This window comes from Capricornis sumatraensis, unplaced genomic scaffold, assembly GCF_032405125.1.
Source record: "Capricornis sumatraensis isolate serow.1 unplaced genomic scaffold, serow.2 scaffold1, whole genome shotgun sequence".
Taxonomy (NCBI): Eukaryota; Metazoa; Chordata; class Mammalia; order Artiodactyla; family Bovidae; genus Capricornis; species Capricornis sumatraensis.
The window spans coordinates 5,235,228-5,251,460 of NW_027184612.1; the positions used below are offsets into that span (position 1 = coordinate 5,235,228).

General features: G+C 34.6%; 1 protein-coding gene across 1 annotated transcript in view; it reads right to left on the bottom strand.

Annotated features, from left to right (window-relative positions):
- LOC138072297 (inositol polyphosphate multikinase-like) overlaps positions 1-16,233 on the bottom strand; it is a 50,825-nt gene that overhangs the window by 16,236 nt on the left and 18,356 nt on the right. Inside the window, exons 2-4 of the mRNA XM_068963403.1 lie at positions 14,304-14,389; positions 7,807-7,903; positions 346-518 (exon numbers count right to left, since the gene is read on the bottom strand). Coding sequence (XP_068819504.1) covers positions 346-518; positions 7,807-7,903; positions 14,304-14,389 — 356 coding nt within the window. The remainder of the gene's footprint in view (positions 1-345; positions 519-7,806; positions 7,904-14,303; positions 14,390-16,233) is intronic.

The following is a 16,233-nucleotide window of genomic DNA, read 5'->3' on the forward strand; positions in this document are numbered from 1 at the left end:
ATATACAGAAAAAATTACTGGCACTTTTCTCATGGGAAAAAAAAAATCACAAATAATATCACATTTATTTATCATATTATTTCTTTTGCACTAAACTTAAAACTTCTTTAAAATAAAATTACTAGAGTCAGAGCTTTGAGGTTCAGCCACTCATTCACTTATTAATATGTACTGCATCCCAGAATAAATCCAGACATTGCCCATATACCAGTGAACAAGAGATAAAAATCTCTGCCTGCACTGAGGAGTTATGGATAACCTAATTCTAAAATATATGTGACATCTATAACCTTCAAGAAAACATGTAATGAGAAATGTATGTATTACACTAAAAATCACTCTTACCCTCATGCCAAGCACCAAGAACCCAATCTCTTCCATTAATGGGTACTTGCTGACCTGTTGCTGAATCTTCTCAGATGAAGCAAAAGGATCATAGCTTTTCCGCCCTATCTTTACATCCATTATACAGGGCTTATTAAATTTATGGGTCACATCTTCCAGTTTTAGGTATAAATCTGTTATTAAAGAAAAACCCTAATTAGTAATAGGAAAACATATTACTACTTAAGAGAAAACAAAAATGAGGAAATCTTAAAACTGAGAAAAAAGTTAAAACTAATCCAGAGTCAACAATTATTATTACTTCACCTGGAGGGAAAAAAAAAAAGACTGACTAATAAATTTTATAACAGGTATAAATATCACAGAGAAACTCTTGCAAGAGGTGGAATAAATATTCAACCATAAATAAAAGGTCTGAATTAGATATAAGGCTTCCAAGAGCATTAAAAAGGGAATGAGATAATTTTTAAAAACTGTCCTTGAATACATTCCCTTTTTGAACATGATTTACATCCTATGTACCTCAGCAGGCATCTTATTATTCTAACAATTTTTTAAATTCTTCATTTAAGAATAGTAAAAGGAATAAATCCTTTCCACAGAGGATACAACAGGTATAGGTTAAGAAAGGTAAATTAATCCAAATGATGTTGATGCCAAATATACATTCTAGACTTACTAGTCCTAAAGGAAAAAGAAACACCCTGCTTTTCAGAACACAAAAAGTCCTCAAAAGTTCATTTGTAAATAACTTTGGCATCCTGTTTACACCTTCCCTCAGAAAACTATTATAATGGGAGATTCAAGTAAAAAAATTACAAACATCTCAGTTACCATACACTGTAGCCGACCTTATAGTTTTAGGTTGAAAATACAGGTCTGGGTGCACTGAGGGAAACAAGTAAGAAAAGAAAGTCTTTCCCCCTTCCTAGGTGAATAAATCTTCCCAAACAAAATTCTGAATGAGATCACAAATTTCAGTCATGTCATAAGAAGCACTTATTGTAAAAACCTTTCCTTACAAACAGAAAATATTTTACTTTTTAATCAAAGTAACAAGGTTTGATTTTTTGAAATAAATGAATTTATGTTTTAAAATCTTTTCCCTTAGTCAAAGGAAAATGGAGACAGGGAGGATTGTGTAGAACCAGGTGAAGTTAAGAGACAAAAAATGAACTGTAGCCTAAGAGACTAGCACTCACAGAAACTAAAAGAAGTATGCCACATTTAAAAGAAAGGTTCTAACAAAGGGACATTTTCAACAACATAAAAGGTCTGGACACAGACATGAACCTGTTGATGGTGAGACATAATGAGACAAGTAGGAATATCCTACTCAAGAAACTGGAACCCACCCCATTTCTGTACTTTAAAAAGGTAACCACAGGAAAGTATGATAAGATGGGGAAGGAGGAAGCACAGCAGTCCCCTTCACACTCTTCCCATTTTCAGCTACCTTGAGGAAAGAGAAACAAAGGGATCCATCCTCTCCCTAAAACTGTATAGAAATTTCAGTAACAAGGCTTATGTTTCAAATATCACAAGAGACTAATTAGATCTCAATACAGTAAATCATTAGCATTCACAAGTTTATCATCATTAATTTCCATAACTCAAGAAACATTGAAGGCCTTAGTGAGGTAAGGCTATACATGGGAAGATAGACAGTGTGCAAATCTCGCTAAACATCACAGCATCTACAGTTCAGTGTAAGGCTATTATTTTCTACCTGCCAATTTGGTAGTGATTAAAAACAAAAACTGTTTTTTGAACAAACAACAGAAACAAGAGAAGCTAAAGACTTTTTTCAAATCCCTATTTCATCCTCTCTTGGGAAAGGGAAAAATACAAATACAAACTCTCCTTACAGTAGGAATACAATAAATGTCTGCTTGAGTGAATCAATGTTTGTCCTTCTCATTTTCTTTCTGCCCAAAGGGACTTTGGGTTTGGCCTTCTTCATCCTGTAATAAGTTGAGCCATTCCTTCAGTAAACAGGCCTAAGTATCATCAGTTTTATCTGACATTTATTTTGACTAGGCAAGGGTTTTCCTGGTGGCTCAGATGATAAACAATCTGCCTGCAATGGAGGAGACCTGGGTTCAGTCTCTGGGTGGGGAAGACCGCCAGGAGAAGGAAACAGCAACCCACTCCAACATTCTTGCCTGGAGAATTCAATGGACAGAGGAATCTGGCAGGCTACAGCCCACGGGGTCGCAAAGAGCTGGACGTGACTGAGTGGCTAATACTTGACTAGGCAAATGTGTTTTTATCTTACTTTCAGATTCTTGATATGCTTTATTTGATTTGAATTACCAAATCATATAAAACATATATATATATATATATATATATATATATACACACACACACACACACACACACATATAAATGGCTAAATTATTGATTATTAGCCTTAAGTTCATAATCCTTAAATTAAGGCCTACTGAGAGTTAGTTTACTGTATTCTTTTGGTTCTCTAAGTGAAAAGTTGAAATTTTGAGATTCTTGTTTCTCTTTCCAAGTTACTAAAAAAAAAAAAAAAAAATCAACATCAAAACCTGCTTTAGAGATGCATAGTTAAAAAAAAAAGGTTATATATCTAGCAGTTTCCCACAGTTTCTTCTGAATAAAATAGGGGAATGAGACATGATGTGGGAACTGAGATTTAAATTGATTTTTTTTTCAGATTATCATCACTAGAAATAAATTTGAATACTGATTCTCTCTGAAAAAAATGCGAGAGAGCTTAATTCAAAGTAAGTCAATCTCAAGACAATAACTTAAATGATCAAAGGCATTTTAACTACAGGAGAGCCTCATTTATAAGGCAATGCTACAGATAACAAAGGACACTCAGCCAAAGCCCCTCTGGGTATAGAATGGTACAATAGTTCTCAATTTTTAGGTATATAGAAAATATGTCCCAAAAATCGGATGGACTAAGAATAAGATAGTGTTCTATCTGGAATAGTTTAGGTTCATTTTGACCAAAGTCAAGGAAATAAATTAAACTATATTGATATGATGTTTGGAAAATAATTATGACTGTTTGCTATGAGGTAACTTGTAAGGAAAGTAAAAGTTAAAAAACATTTAATATTTTTAAATATTAAAAAATAAAGAAAAGTTGATTTTTTCATATATACATATGAATTAATGCATATATAAAGCATATAAATGATCAAAAATAACAATATTTACTTTTTTAAATTCTTAAAAGCTCTATTTAGTACCACAGATTCTGATGAAGCCAGTCAGTCTGTCAGAGGTCTAAAGACTGACATTTGTGAACCTCAAATCTAAGAGATAATCCATTAAGCTTAGTCTTAATATTTGTGTAATAAATAACAGGACATCTACTTTTCATAAATATATGGATCTCATTATAAGAAGTCACACTGACTAGAAGTATAGTTTTCTATGGTTGTAAGAGAGAAATCTGTTACCTATTAATTTATGGAAAATGTATATAGAATTTCTATAGTTCTTTAAATTTTTGAGGTAAAAATCATAAAAAATATCTACCAGGTAGTCCAAAATATACCACTTCATGCTTTTATAAGCAGTCTATTAAGTTAAGACTTATCAGTGGCTGTACCAACAATAAGGTTAATATGCTCAAAATATTTATATATTTCATGCTACTGACGATAGTATGTTTAAGATTACACAAGGTTACTATGAATGAAAAAGCTTTTCTATTTTCAATATATTTTCTATTCAAATATATACAATTAAATATAATTATCATATATAAATTAAATACTTACATTGTTTTCTAATACATTACACATAAAAATATTCTGCTGCTGGAATACAGTCCTGATACTAAGAAAGAAAAAAAAGGCAGAAAATTCCCCAGTAACAAAGGAGAAAAAATAAAAACATTTGAAATATTATGGAAAACTGAAAGATCTGCAAATAATTATAAACAGTAAAGATGAGATAACTATTCCTTTAAAGGAAAGACAAAGGTGAGGACATTTAGAGAGTTGAAGATTTATTCAGATCCTCTTAATGAATATAGATGATATAGATCATTACAACATAGGTTCCAAGTTTCATCACATTCGTTCCCACCCTATCTAGGCATTGGCTACCATCTTCATTTCTGAACCTCCAAAAATGTAAAAAAGGCCGGGTGGTGAAACCCTGCCCATTTATGAAGCCAAATGGAAAAACAGGACGCCTTTCTTCTGCCTTTTACATCAATCATCAGCTATTTCTGAGAGCAACAGAAGCTTGAACTATAAGGGATTATAAATAGAAGAGCCCTTGAGTCTCCAAATGTAGGGTGAAGGGGGAGAAAGGGAACAGCTTATTTTAATCCATGCTTCTTAAAACCTGACTAGCAGTGAGATCCATAAATCTATCAATCAATGAGACTAGAGATTACATTTGAGAACTCTCAATTTGCTCAAACCTACTTGAAGATATACTTTTCTATTCCTCCAAATAAATTTTGATGGTACATGTAATTAGGTATCTATGTGCTTATACACAAGTAAAATGAGATTTAACATATATAACTAGTTTCAAATCTTCAAATATAATTGTAACAAATGCTTTACCTTAAAAAAAAAAAACACTAGTCATATTCTAAGGTTTGCTAATGTGATGTTTGTATAACTCTATGACTAATTTTAAAACTACTATACTATACACTTTATTTTTTTTTCTTTTTATACTATACACTTTAAATGGGTGAAATTTATGGTACATAAATTAAATGTCAATAAAACTGCCATAAAAAATTTAAAAGGTAAAAAACTGTTGGTCAGGACATCCTTATGCTTCCTTTAAGTGACAATAACTTGCTGTGCAAACTGGCAAAACTTTCTATATTTCTATGTTTTACAACTTTGGATTCTAAGAATTATACAAAGTTGTATAACACTTTACCTTGAGACTTCCCTGGTGGAGCAGTGGATACGAAATCTTCCTGCCAAGGCAGGGGACACGGGTTTGATCCCTGATCTGGGAAGATTCCACATGCTTTCTGAGCAAGTAAGCACGCATGCAGCAACTACTGAAGCCCCAAGCTTTTGCTCCAAAACAAGAGAAGCCACTGCAATGAAAAGCTCTTTTACCGCAACTAAAAGTGGCCCCTGCTCACCACAATTACAGAGAAAGCCCACATGCAGTAACCGAAGACCTAGCACAGCCATAAATAAATAAAGATGCTCAAGTAGAAAGACGGGAAAAAGAGTTGAGAAATAAATTATATCAATTTAATACTATGTAAAGTATAGTAATGCAAATCACAATGTTCTATTAAAATTTAGAAAATATTTATTTTCATGATCCTGTAGACTAAAGATGTCAAAAAGTTTCCCATCTTATACTTGTTTCATTTACAATCAAAATGATAAAATCAGAAAGACCAAAGCTTAACAATCTCTGTGGTGCAGTTCTACTTCCAGAGCTAAAAACTAGAAAGGAAGGGGGTTCCCTGACTGTCCCGTGGTTAGGATTCAGTGCTTTCACTGCTGTGGCCCAAGTTCAATTCCTGATCAAAGGAACTCCCAGGAAGTTGCAGTGTGGCCAAAAAGAAAAAATATGTTTTTAATTTAAAAAAATAAAATATTTTTCAAAAGATTACAAAGGAATAGGAAATTTCCTAAGGCAATTGTTGGTATTACAGGACCACATCTATTTACATGTATACTTCTTTTTATATTTTCTCCTCTTTTTTCTCATTTTCATCACCTCATCTTTTCAACTTAGTAGTACCAACATCTCCATTTATACTCAAAATAAGAGTTTCAGAGTTTACAAAGCATTTTCACATAAATTACATGCATTTTCACAACTCCACGTGATATTATTTTCAACAGAAGAAAAAGTGGAGCTCCAAAAGGTTAATGAGTTAGAGTAGTTTACAAAATTTGGAAATATCCAACGAAGAAGCCAAGCCTTCTGACTTCAAAGTTACTGATCTTTCTACATTAGCATAGATATCCCTCAGGATTATTTGGTATTGAAAACCAAAAAGGCGTTGATTGCTAGCAAGTCTTTGATTTTTAAATTATTTTAAATTATATAATTCTAGACTATAAAATGTTTCAATTAAAACATTTCTTCTCTTACCCAGATTCTTCTTGTATACTCTCTTTTCAAAATAATGATGCTGTTGGCTCAATTATTTGACCCACTTTTTTTTTTTTTTGGCTGTGCCTTGTGACATGCAGCATCTTGTTCCCTGACCAAGGCTTGAACCTGTGCCCCTTACAGTGGAAGTGTGGAGTCCTAACCACTGGACTACCAGAGAATTCTCTCTACCCCTTCTAAATAATTTTTTAAACTTAACATTTAACTAGATACAGATTAGATAAGGAAAAAGGAGGGAAGGGAAGAGGGAAGAAAGGCAAGGAAAGAAAAAAGGAGGGAGAAAAGAAAAAGGGAAAGGGAAGCAGAGGAAAGTGAGAAGAGAAGGGGGAGGAGAGGAAGGAGGCAAAGAAAGGAAAAGCAGAGCAGAGCAAAGCTCAAGTCCCTTGCCTCCTCAAATGAAGCACAAAGAATCCTACAAATCCTGGGGAGCCACTGACTTACTATTATCTGAGGATACTCACAAGAGATACTATGATTCCTTATTAATGAAACCTAGCACAAGGATTGACAAAGAACTGAAGGAAAGAACAAGCTCAAACTTGAGTTCCCATCTCCTGTTCTCAAAATGTGGTTCAAGCTCTGTATCCACTAGGAAAAAAACAACAACAAACACACTTTCATTTAATAAGCGTATCATGAACTCCAACACAGATATGCATTATCAAAATGTCTGGGAGTTGAGCCTATTAATTTGCATTTTAGCAAGACTATGGGTTTTTCTTAAACTCAGTCAAGTCTGAAATTCTTCCCTCATTCATGAATCTTCTTCAATGGTTAGCAGTCATGTTACCAGTTTAACTGACTTTTGTCTGTTCTGTCAAAGGCCTTAATGTGGCAAATACTGCTTCAAGTATTAACTAATATTAAGAGAGAAATTCTGTGCCCTTACATAAAAAATTTTGTCCTCTATAAGAAAATTACCAATATTTTTTTTAAAGCATGCAAGTAGGGAATGAAGGAACAAAACAGAAGATAGGAAGGAAGTTATATAAAGAAAATTCTTGATTTTTATTTTTTCAAAATGGGAAAAGAAATTGCTCAAAATGTTTGGAAAAAAGAACATCTGATAATTAAGAGTATTAAGTACTAGTGTGTGTATATATATATACACATATATATATGTTCATTCAATTGTTTAAGAAATTGGTCATTAATTTGTATATGCTATTTAAGAAACTGGTTATGAAAAGCAAAATATTAATTAGTTTTCTTATGAATAAGAAAAAGAGTAGTAAGAAAAACACATATATTCTGTTTTAATAATACGAGGCTTAATCTTACTTAAATCTTTTAAAAAGCAGTTCTCATGAATTAAGACTAAAAGATGGATTTTAAAGAAACGATTACCATTTGGTGCAGTAGGAGGTGACCAGATGCCATAATATTTTGGCAAATATTTTTGTAGCTCTAAAAGAATATCATCAGTACAATCAGCAGCAAAAACCTGAAACAAAGAGAAATGGAACATTTCCAAGTTAGTTCCTTGTAATGTTTTCTAACTGCTCCACACATTTCTCAAATAACATAATACAATGAATCATAATTTATCTAGTATGAGTTTTAACTGGAATTTAATAAGTTTAAGTCTGGAATAAGCTAAAAGAAAAAAAGAAATCTCTATGTGTCTCCAATGAGAAACTCTGTATTATTTAGAGCATATTCTTGGTTATCTAATTCTAGCCTTTCACTGTCCTTGAACTATTTTACAACAAAGTAAGCTGTAGATAACTCTTAGCAAATGCGAAAGAATTCTTGTCCATAGACAAAGAATAAATTCTGGCCAGAGGAGGATCTGTGCCTCCCTGGAGTCTCAGTGTTAGTAAAGAATCCATCTGTAATGCAGGAGACTTGCAGGACACATGGGTTCAATTCCTGGGTCAGGGAGATCCTATGGAGAAGGAAACAGCAACCCACTCCAATACTTATGCCTGGGAAATTCCGTAGACATAGGAGCCTGGCGGGTTGCAGCCCATGGGGTCACAAAGAGTGAGACACAACTGACCACTTAACAGCAACAGAGGAGGATTACTGACTTCCCTCCAACCTCCCTGGAAAGGGAGACTTTACAGTGTTCTTATGTACACTCATTTCACCTTCCCTTTATGCCATATAAATTTGTGATTCTTTGACTTTTCTTTTGAACTAGTTTTAATGTTGGCTTAGTTCTTTCTGATACTAAGTAGGGCCCTGTGAGGCTCCTGAGCACAAAGCCTTTCCGTATCCCCTATTTCTTTGATTTTAAGAAAGAGGCTTCATTCAGCCTGCATGACCTTCCCTGAGTTCCAATGGGCAGATGCAAGCAGTTACTAAATAGGAAAGAGAGGTGAAGTGACACCAGGAAGAAACAGTCAAGAGCAGCCTTGCAGGAAGTTCCTGTTTCCCCATCAAGGGATACACACAACATGATCTTTGAGCTGTTTTGACCCCAGACAAGTTTGAACCTGAAAGCTGATGACACTGACTCCTACTTACCTCACCACTAACCCATCAGAAGAATGCAAGCCAGTCACTGCTTTGATCCTTATCTCCTACCCCCACCTCATGTCTGTTAAGACCTTTCCCTATTGCCCAGAGATGGGGGCACAGTTCTTGAGGGGATAGCCTGCTGGGTTCCCTTTTTGCCTGGCAAAGAAATAAAGTCACTTTTTCTCTCTCTTCCATAACTATTTCCATATTTCTGTTTGGTATCAGCACACAAAGTCAATATTTTCACATCACTTACCTCATTAAATGAGTTTAAACAAAATCTTTAACATGTGTTTATTTTATATCTGTAAGGAAATTGTGATTTTACCTTAAAAAATGTATCATTTAACTCAGTGTAAGTCTAAGTACTGTTCATTTAATTATTTTATTTATAACCAGTAATAATTCTAGAAAACAATATGCAGATATTCTGGAACTAGATTTTTAATTTTTCTTCTAGAAAAGCAGAAAGAAAATATTTTTTGTTTCAGACTCAGAGACAGGTAGAGAACTTGTGGTTGTCCAGGAAAGGGTGAGTGAAAAGAATAGTTAGGGAGTTTGGGCTAACAGGTACACACCATTATATCTACAATGGAAAATCAACAAGGACCTACTGTATAGTACAGGGAAGTCTGCTCAATGTTATGTGGCAGCCTGGATAGGAGGGTAGTTTGGGGAGAATGCATACATGTATATATATGATGAGTCCCTTTGCCATCCACCTGAAACTATCATAACACTGTTAATCAGCTATACTCCAATACAAAATAAAAGGTTTAATAATAACTTGCAAGACATCTTACTCATTAACTTTTGCCAAATAGGTCTACTAATAATAATGACTAGCAAGACATCTTACCCATTAACTCTTGCCAAATATGGTCTACCTAAGTACTCAAAGCCATTTAAGTTTACTCATGTAAAATGCTTATGAAATCTCAGTATCAGAATTCTAATTATATATGTCAAACCACATTCACATCAAGTAGTTATATATGACATAATTCTATTTAATAAACTCAAGTATGGCAGAAACTCACCAAACGTGATATACTGTTATTTTCCAGCTTCCCCTACTGAAATGTGAGCAGAAATGATATCAGTCACTTCCTGGTCAAGGTAATTAAAAGCAAGGTGTACCTTATCAAATCCCTTTGTTCCTGGCACAAAGACATTGAAGACACAGTATTCATGATGACCTAACAAGATGGAGGAGCCAAATACACCTCTATGTGCTTAACCTGAAGAAGTCCACGATATAAGTGAAAAGATAAAAGAACTAGAAGAGTAGAAACATAAACTTTCTCTTATGTTAAATATTTTTTTTTTAAGTAGTAAGACTGATCTTTACTACAACATGCCAAACAAGATAACCTAAACAACTCTGTACCTAGAAACGTAGGATAAAATATAATATTTTCTTAAATGCATAGCTGATCTACTATGATTAAAAAAAGGAAATTCACAGAGATCTAAAATAAAGAGGAAACCCAAAGTACTAAGCTGAACAGTGATATTTGGGCTCAGAGGTCCACTCTGAAGACCTGAACCAAAGGATCTCTGAACTTAGGATCAGTCCTAGATGAGGACAGAGATACTGAAAGAGGGAGAGTAAAGAATGCTCTGGGTCAAGCTAATACAGAAAAAAAAAAAGCAGGAATAAAAAGGGAGTCATAATTAAACTAGCATAGCATTTTAAAAAATACTATGAAGAACTTTATCAGGTGGATAATTACATAAAACTAGAATCTATATTTTAATACCACATTAACAAAGAAAATCAAAACATTTAAGAAATTGAATCATTAGTTAAAAAATATATCCTTTCCCAGGAACAAATGAAAAGAAAGATGGAAAGGACTTATGGAAAAAAAAGAGACAAGTGAACAGGCTGCTCTGATGAATTTATAGGTAAGTTTTATCAAGTCTAAGGAATAAAATACTTATCTGATACAAATTCTTCCACAGAAAAGAAAAAGGAATGTCCCTCAAAACTCATTTTATGAAGCTAAAGGAAACTTGGTATCAAAACAAGACAAGGACAATATGTGAAGAAAATAATAATCTCATTCATAAGCATAGCTGGAAAAAATCTTATATATGTAACACTAGCAAACAAAACACAGTAATGCATATTATTAAAAAACAAAAATGACATGTCCAAGTATGTTTTATTTCAAAAATCAAAGGTAATGTAATATTAGAAATCTGTTATGGCATTTACCAGTGGCTTCCCCAGTGGGTCAGACGGTAAGGAATCTGCCTACAATGCAGGAGACCTGGGTTCAATCCCTGGGTTGGGAAGATCCCCTGGAGAAGGGAATGGCTACCCATTCCTGTATTCTTGTCTGGAGAATTCCATAGAGGAGAGTATAAAAGCTGGCTTAAAACTCAACTTTCAAAAACTAAAATTGCGGCATTTGGTTCCATCACTATAGGGAAAATAGATAGTGAAAAAGTGGATAAGTGGAAACAGTGGCAAATTTTATTTTCCTGGGTTCAAAAATCACTGTGGACAGTGACTGCAGTCACAAAATTAAAAGACGTTTGCTCCTTGGAAGAAAAGCTATGATAAAGCTAGACAGCATATTAAAAAACAGTTATCACTTTGCCAACAAAGATCCATCTCAGTCAAAGCTACGGTTTTTCCAGTAGTCATGTATAAATGTCAGAGTTGGACCATAAAGAAGGCTGAGTGCCAAAGAACTGATGCTTTCGAAATGCAGTGCTGGAGAAGACCCTTGAGAGTCCCCTTGGACAGCAAGGAAGTCAGATCAGTCAATCCTACAGGAAATCAACCCTGAATATTCATTGGAAGGATTGATGCTGAAGCTAAAGCTCCAGTTCTCTGGCCACCTGATATGAAGAGCTGACTCACTGGAAAAGACCCTGATGCTGGGAAAGACTGAGGGCAGGAGGAGAAGGAGGCAACAAAGGATGAGATGGTTGGATGGCATCACTGACTCAATGGACATGAGTCTGAGCAAACTCTGGGAGATAGCGAAGGACAGTAAAGCCTGGTGTGCTATAGTTCATGAGGTCAAAAGAGTTGGACACAACTTAGCAAATGCACAAGGGTATTTACCACATTAACAGATTAAAAGAGGAAACTCATGATCATTTCAACAGATACAGAAAATCTTTGCCCTCCTGCATTGTCTCTTCCTGGTACAAGAGACTAGGGAGTTGGTGAACAGCTGAGGTCACTTATTTACTTCTCTAGTTTCCTCCTTATCAGTCCAAGTCTTCTCTTAAAGTTACCTTGCTGAGTTCCAGCAACCACTCCCTCTCCATGCTGACCAGGCCTACAGATGGTATAGCCTTCTCTCTTGCAGGTGACCTTAAACTCTGACTACATCATTGTAAACAGTCCTTTTATTAAACTGATAGAGTGCATCATTTGTTCCTTGAGAGAATCTTAACTCACAAAGAAAGCACTTTCCTTAATCTGTGGAGAAGTATCTCTCAAAAACTTAGCTTGAAAGTCATACTTTAACAGGGAAATGTTAGAAACACTTTTACTAAATGAGGAGAAGATTCCCCCCACCATTGCTTCAGTTCATCACACTGAACTATATAGAAATCCTCAATAGAAGTATATAGATTCAAAAGGGACAAATAGAGTTTCCAATCACAGAAGATGTAACCATCTATACAGAAAGCAACTAAAATTGTTAGAAAGTCTCAGATAAATATAAGTTACTACGAGTTCACCAATATTACTGCACGTAAGAACACCACACAAATATCTCATTCCTGTGTATTAGCAACCATTGGAAAACTTAACTCAAAAAAATTCTGTTTACAATAGAAACAAAAAATAAGAATAAACCCAACTTAGAATGAATCCAACAAAGTATGTGCAAGACTTTTACAGAGTAAATATAAAATATTTTCTTTGAAAAAGAGGAAGTGTCAGCAATTGAAAGCATATTCTAATGCCAGACTGCCTATGTTCAAATCCAGGGACCATCATTAACTATCTGAATGATCCTGGTCAAATTATTTTAATTAATCATACTTTAGTATAAAAAGAATAATAACAGTGTATCTAACCCACAGGTTGTTGTTAAATGAGTTGGTAAAGCATTACTAGCAAGCATTTGGTTTTTGTTTTGCATTATCTTTTTACTTGCACCTAAATTTAAGAGGTAAAGTTATAAAATTCTTAAAAGAAAATATGAGCATTCACCTTCATGACATTAAATATGACACTAATAGTCTGCACTTCAAAAGACACTAACAAGAAAATGAAGACAACTCAGAGAAGAGGGGAAATATTTACAAGTCACATATGAAAATCAAAGCAAATTACAATACGATTAACACTTCACACTCACTTGAATGCCCATTTAAAAACAAAAACAAAACTAACAAGCGTTGATGAGGATATAAAGAAACTGGAATCCTCATATATTAATGGTGAAAATGTAAAATAGGGCAGGCACTTTGGGAAACACTTTTGACAGTTTCTCAAATAATTAAATGTAGAATTACTATATGATGCAGTTATTCCACTCCATATCCAATTCTAATATTTAAAAGAATTAGAAACAGGTATTCAAACAAATACTGATACATAAATGTTCATAACAGCCTTATCTACAAAAGCCAAAAGATAGAAACAATCCAAATGTCCTTCAATGAGTGAATGAATAAACAAAATGTGGTATGTAAATTTAATGAAGTATTACTCAGCCACAAAAAGGAACAAAGTACTAATGCCTACCACAAACTTTAAAAACATGCTTAACAAAAGAAGCTAGCCACAAGAATAACTAAATCCATAGAAAGCAGGTTGGTGGGTGGAAGACATTGGGCTGAGGGAGGAATAGGACATCGTGGCTTAATTGGGTACAGGGTTTTTTGCATGTGCTAAAAATGTTTTCTTAACTAGATAGAGGTGATGGTTGCAAAACATTGTGAAATCTTCTAAAAATTATTCCTAGTAATAAGGTTAATTAAATGTTAACTGTCCACCAACCCTTCCCCTCTACTCTCCTTTGGAGTTTCACAGTACACACTAGCTCACGTTCAAAGCTCTAAGAAATTCTATAGTAAAAAAAAAAAAAGTACTTATTTAAACTCAGCATTTCTGAAAAATACAGTCTATCATCTAAGTATTTTTCAAAAATGTAGGTCAAAACCCATCAATCAAAATTAATTCAGTATATCAAAATAAGAATCACTCAAAAATGAAATAGAATAGAGAATATAGAATATGTTAGTAAAGATAAACATTGTATTTTTTTGAGCTATTGTTTCAGTCGCACAGTGTACTAAGAAGACATGTTATCAAATGTATTTCTTACTGAGTCAGCAGCATAAAATTATGAAAAGCACTTTGAATACAACAAAATAAATCTTACCTCACTTACCATATTATAAAATTCCAGCTCTCTTGGACCCCTTGGAGGCGGCTGCAATTGTTTCAAAACTGTGCCATCTGGATGTTGCAGTATACCTACAGAACAAAAATAAGATATTCTAAAATGCTTTAACAGCCAATTTCATAAATTTAAGTTTCCTTTTATTTATTTCAGAAACTGAAACATTTAAACAACATATTTCAGTGCCTGTTATAGGCAAAGCACCAGGAAAACAAATTCTAAATAGCTTCCTTTTGGTGTCTCCAACTGTTATGCCCCTTATAGCCCCGTCAGACTTTCTGATAAATAGAACATATTTAAATTTTTATAGAAACTCTTCAGCAATAGATTTTCCAGGAGATATTAATTAATAGTTAAATAAGCAAATCGGGCCTCCCTGATAGCTCAGTTGGATAAAGAACCCACCTGCAATGCAGGAGACCCTGGTTCAATTCCTGAGTCAGGAAGATCCACTGGAAAAGGGATAGGCTACCCACTCTAGTATTCTTGGGCTTCCCTTGTGACTCAGCTGGTAAAGAATCCACCTGCAATGCCCAGGGAGACCTGGGTTTGACCCCTGGGTTGGGAAGATCCCCTGGAGAAGGGAAAGGCTACCCACCCCAAATTCTGGACTGGAGAATTCTATGGACTGTATAGTCCATGGGGTCGCAAAGAGTCGGACACGGCTGAGTGACCTTCACTTTCAAGAAGCAAATTAAAAGCAGCAGCATAAACTGATCCCACTTTTATAAGCAAACAAAAAAATGTTAATGGTGGTTCTATATGAATTTCCCATTTTTTCATTTTTTTAAGTTTATCTCATCTGTTATAAGAAAGCCACTAAAGTTTTTTCCTGAGTCAGATGCACTGTGTAAAGCTGTACTGATAGCATGAGGGCAACAAGCCAATGCGAAATGTAGGAGCTGAAATCAGGCACCAAGCCTGGACAAGAAGAGGCACCATTTTACGACATGCCCACTCAAAGGGGAGGCTGGTTTTCATTTATATGTGAAAATTTTAAATTTTCATATATTGAGATTTCATAAAATCATGCCAGTTAGAACACAACAGAACTCAAATAAATCTACTTCCAATTTTGATAAAATACACTACTTAAGTTTCTATTTCTTTGGCAAGTGTCAGGAATTTTTAAGAACAAAAATGCAGAATTTAATCTACAAACTATCAACCTAAAAGATATAGTGATTGAGTTTGTTTAAGTGCTACTTATAGAATATAAGGAAGGTAAACATTAATTCATATGGGTAAGATTGGTTGGTAAGTAATGAAAAGATTTTGGGACTTCAAAGAACAGTCTAACATAGCTGTTCCCAAAGTCTGGGAGAGCCTTCACACCCATGGTAACAAATATTTTCAATGGGCTAATGAATAAAGGCAGATGTAAAAAAGCCCTGGAGCTTCCTGATGGCTCAGTGGTAAACAATCAGCCTGCCAACATAAGAAACACAGGTTCGATCCCTGATCCAGGAAGATCCCACATGCCGCAGGGCAACTAAGCCCCTGCACCTTAACTACTGAGCCTCTGTTCTAGAGCCCAGGAGCTGATACTGAGCCTTTATGCCACAAACTACTGAAGCCCACGAGCCCTAGAGCCTGTGCTCCACAAGAGAAGCCATCATAATGAGAAGTGTATGCGCCAAAACTACAGATTAGCCCCCTCTCCGCAACTAGACAAAAGCGTGTGCAGCAACAACAAAAATGCAGAATTTAATCAACAGCCAAAAATAAATATATAAATAAACCTTAAAAATACTTTATTTCAAAAAAAAAAAAAAAAAAGGATTGATGAGCTAAATTGGGAGGGAGCAGGGAGCATTCATCAGTGAAGAGAGAACTATGAAGCTTCCCCACCTTGAAGCAGATACCTCATCTAGATACAGGTGAGTCTGCCATTAGACAAACATCTTAGCAGGCAAGC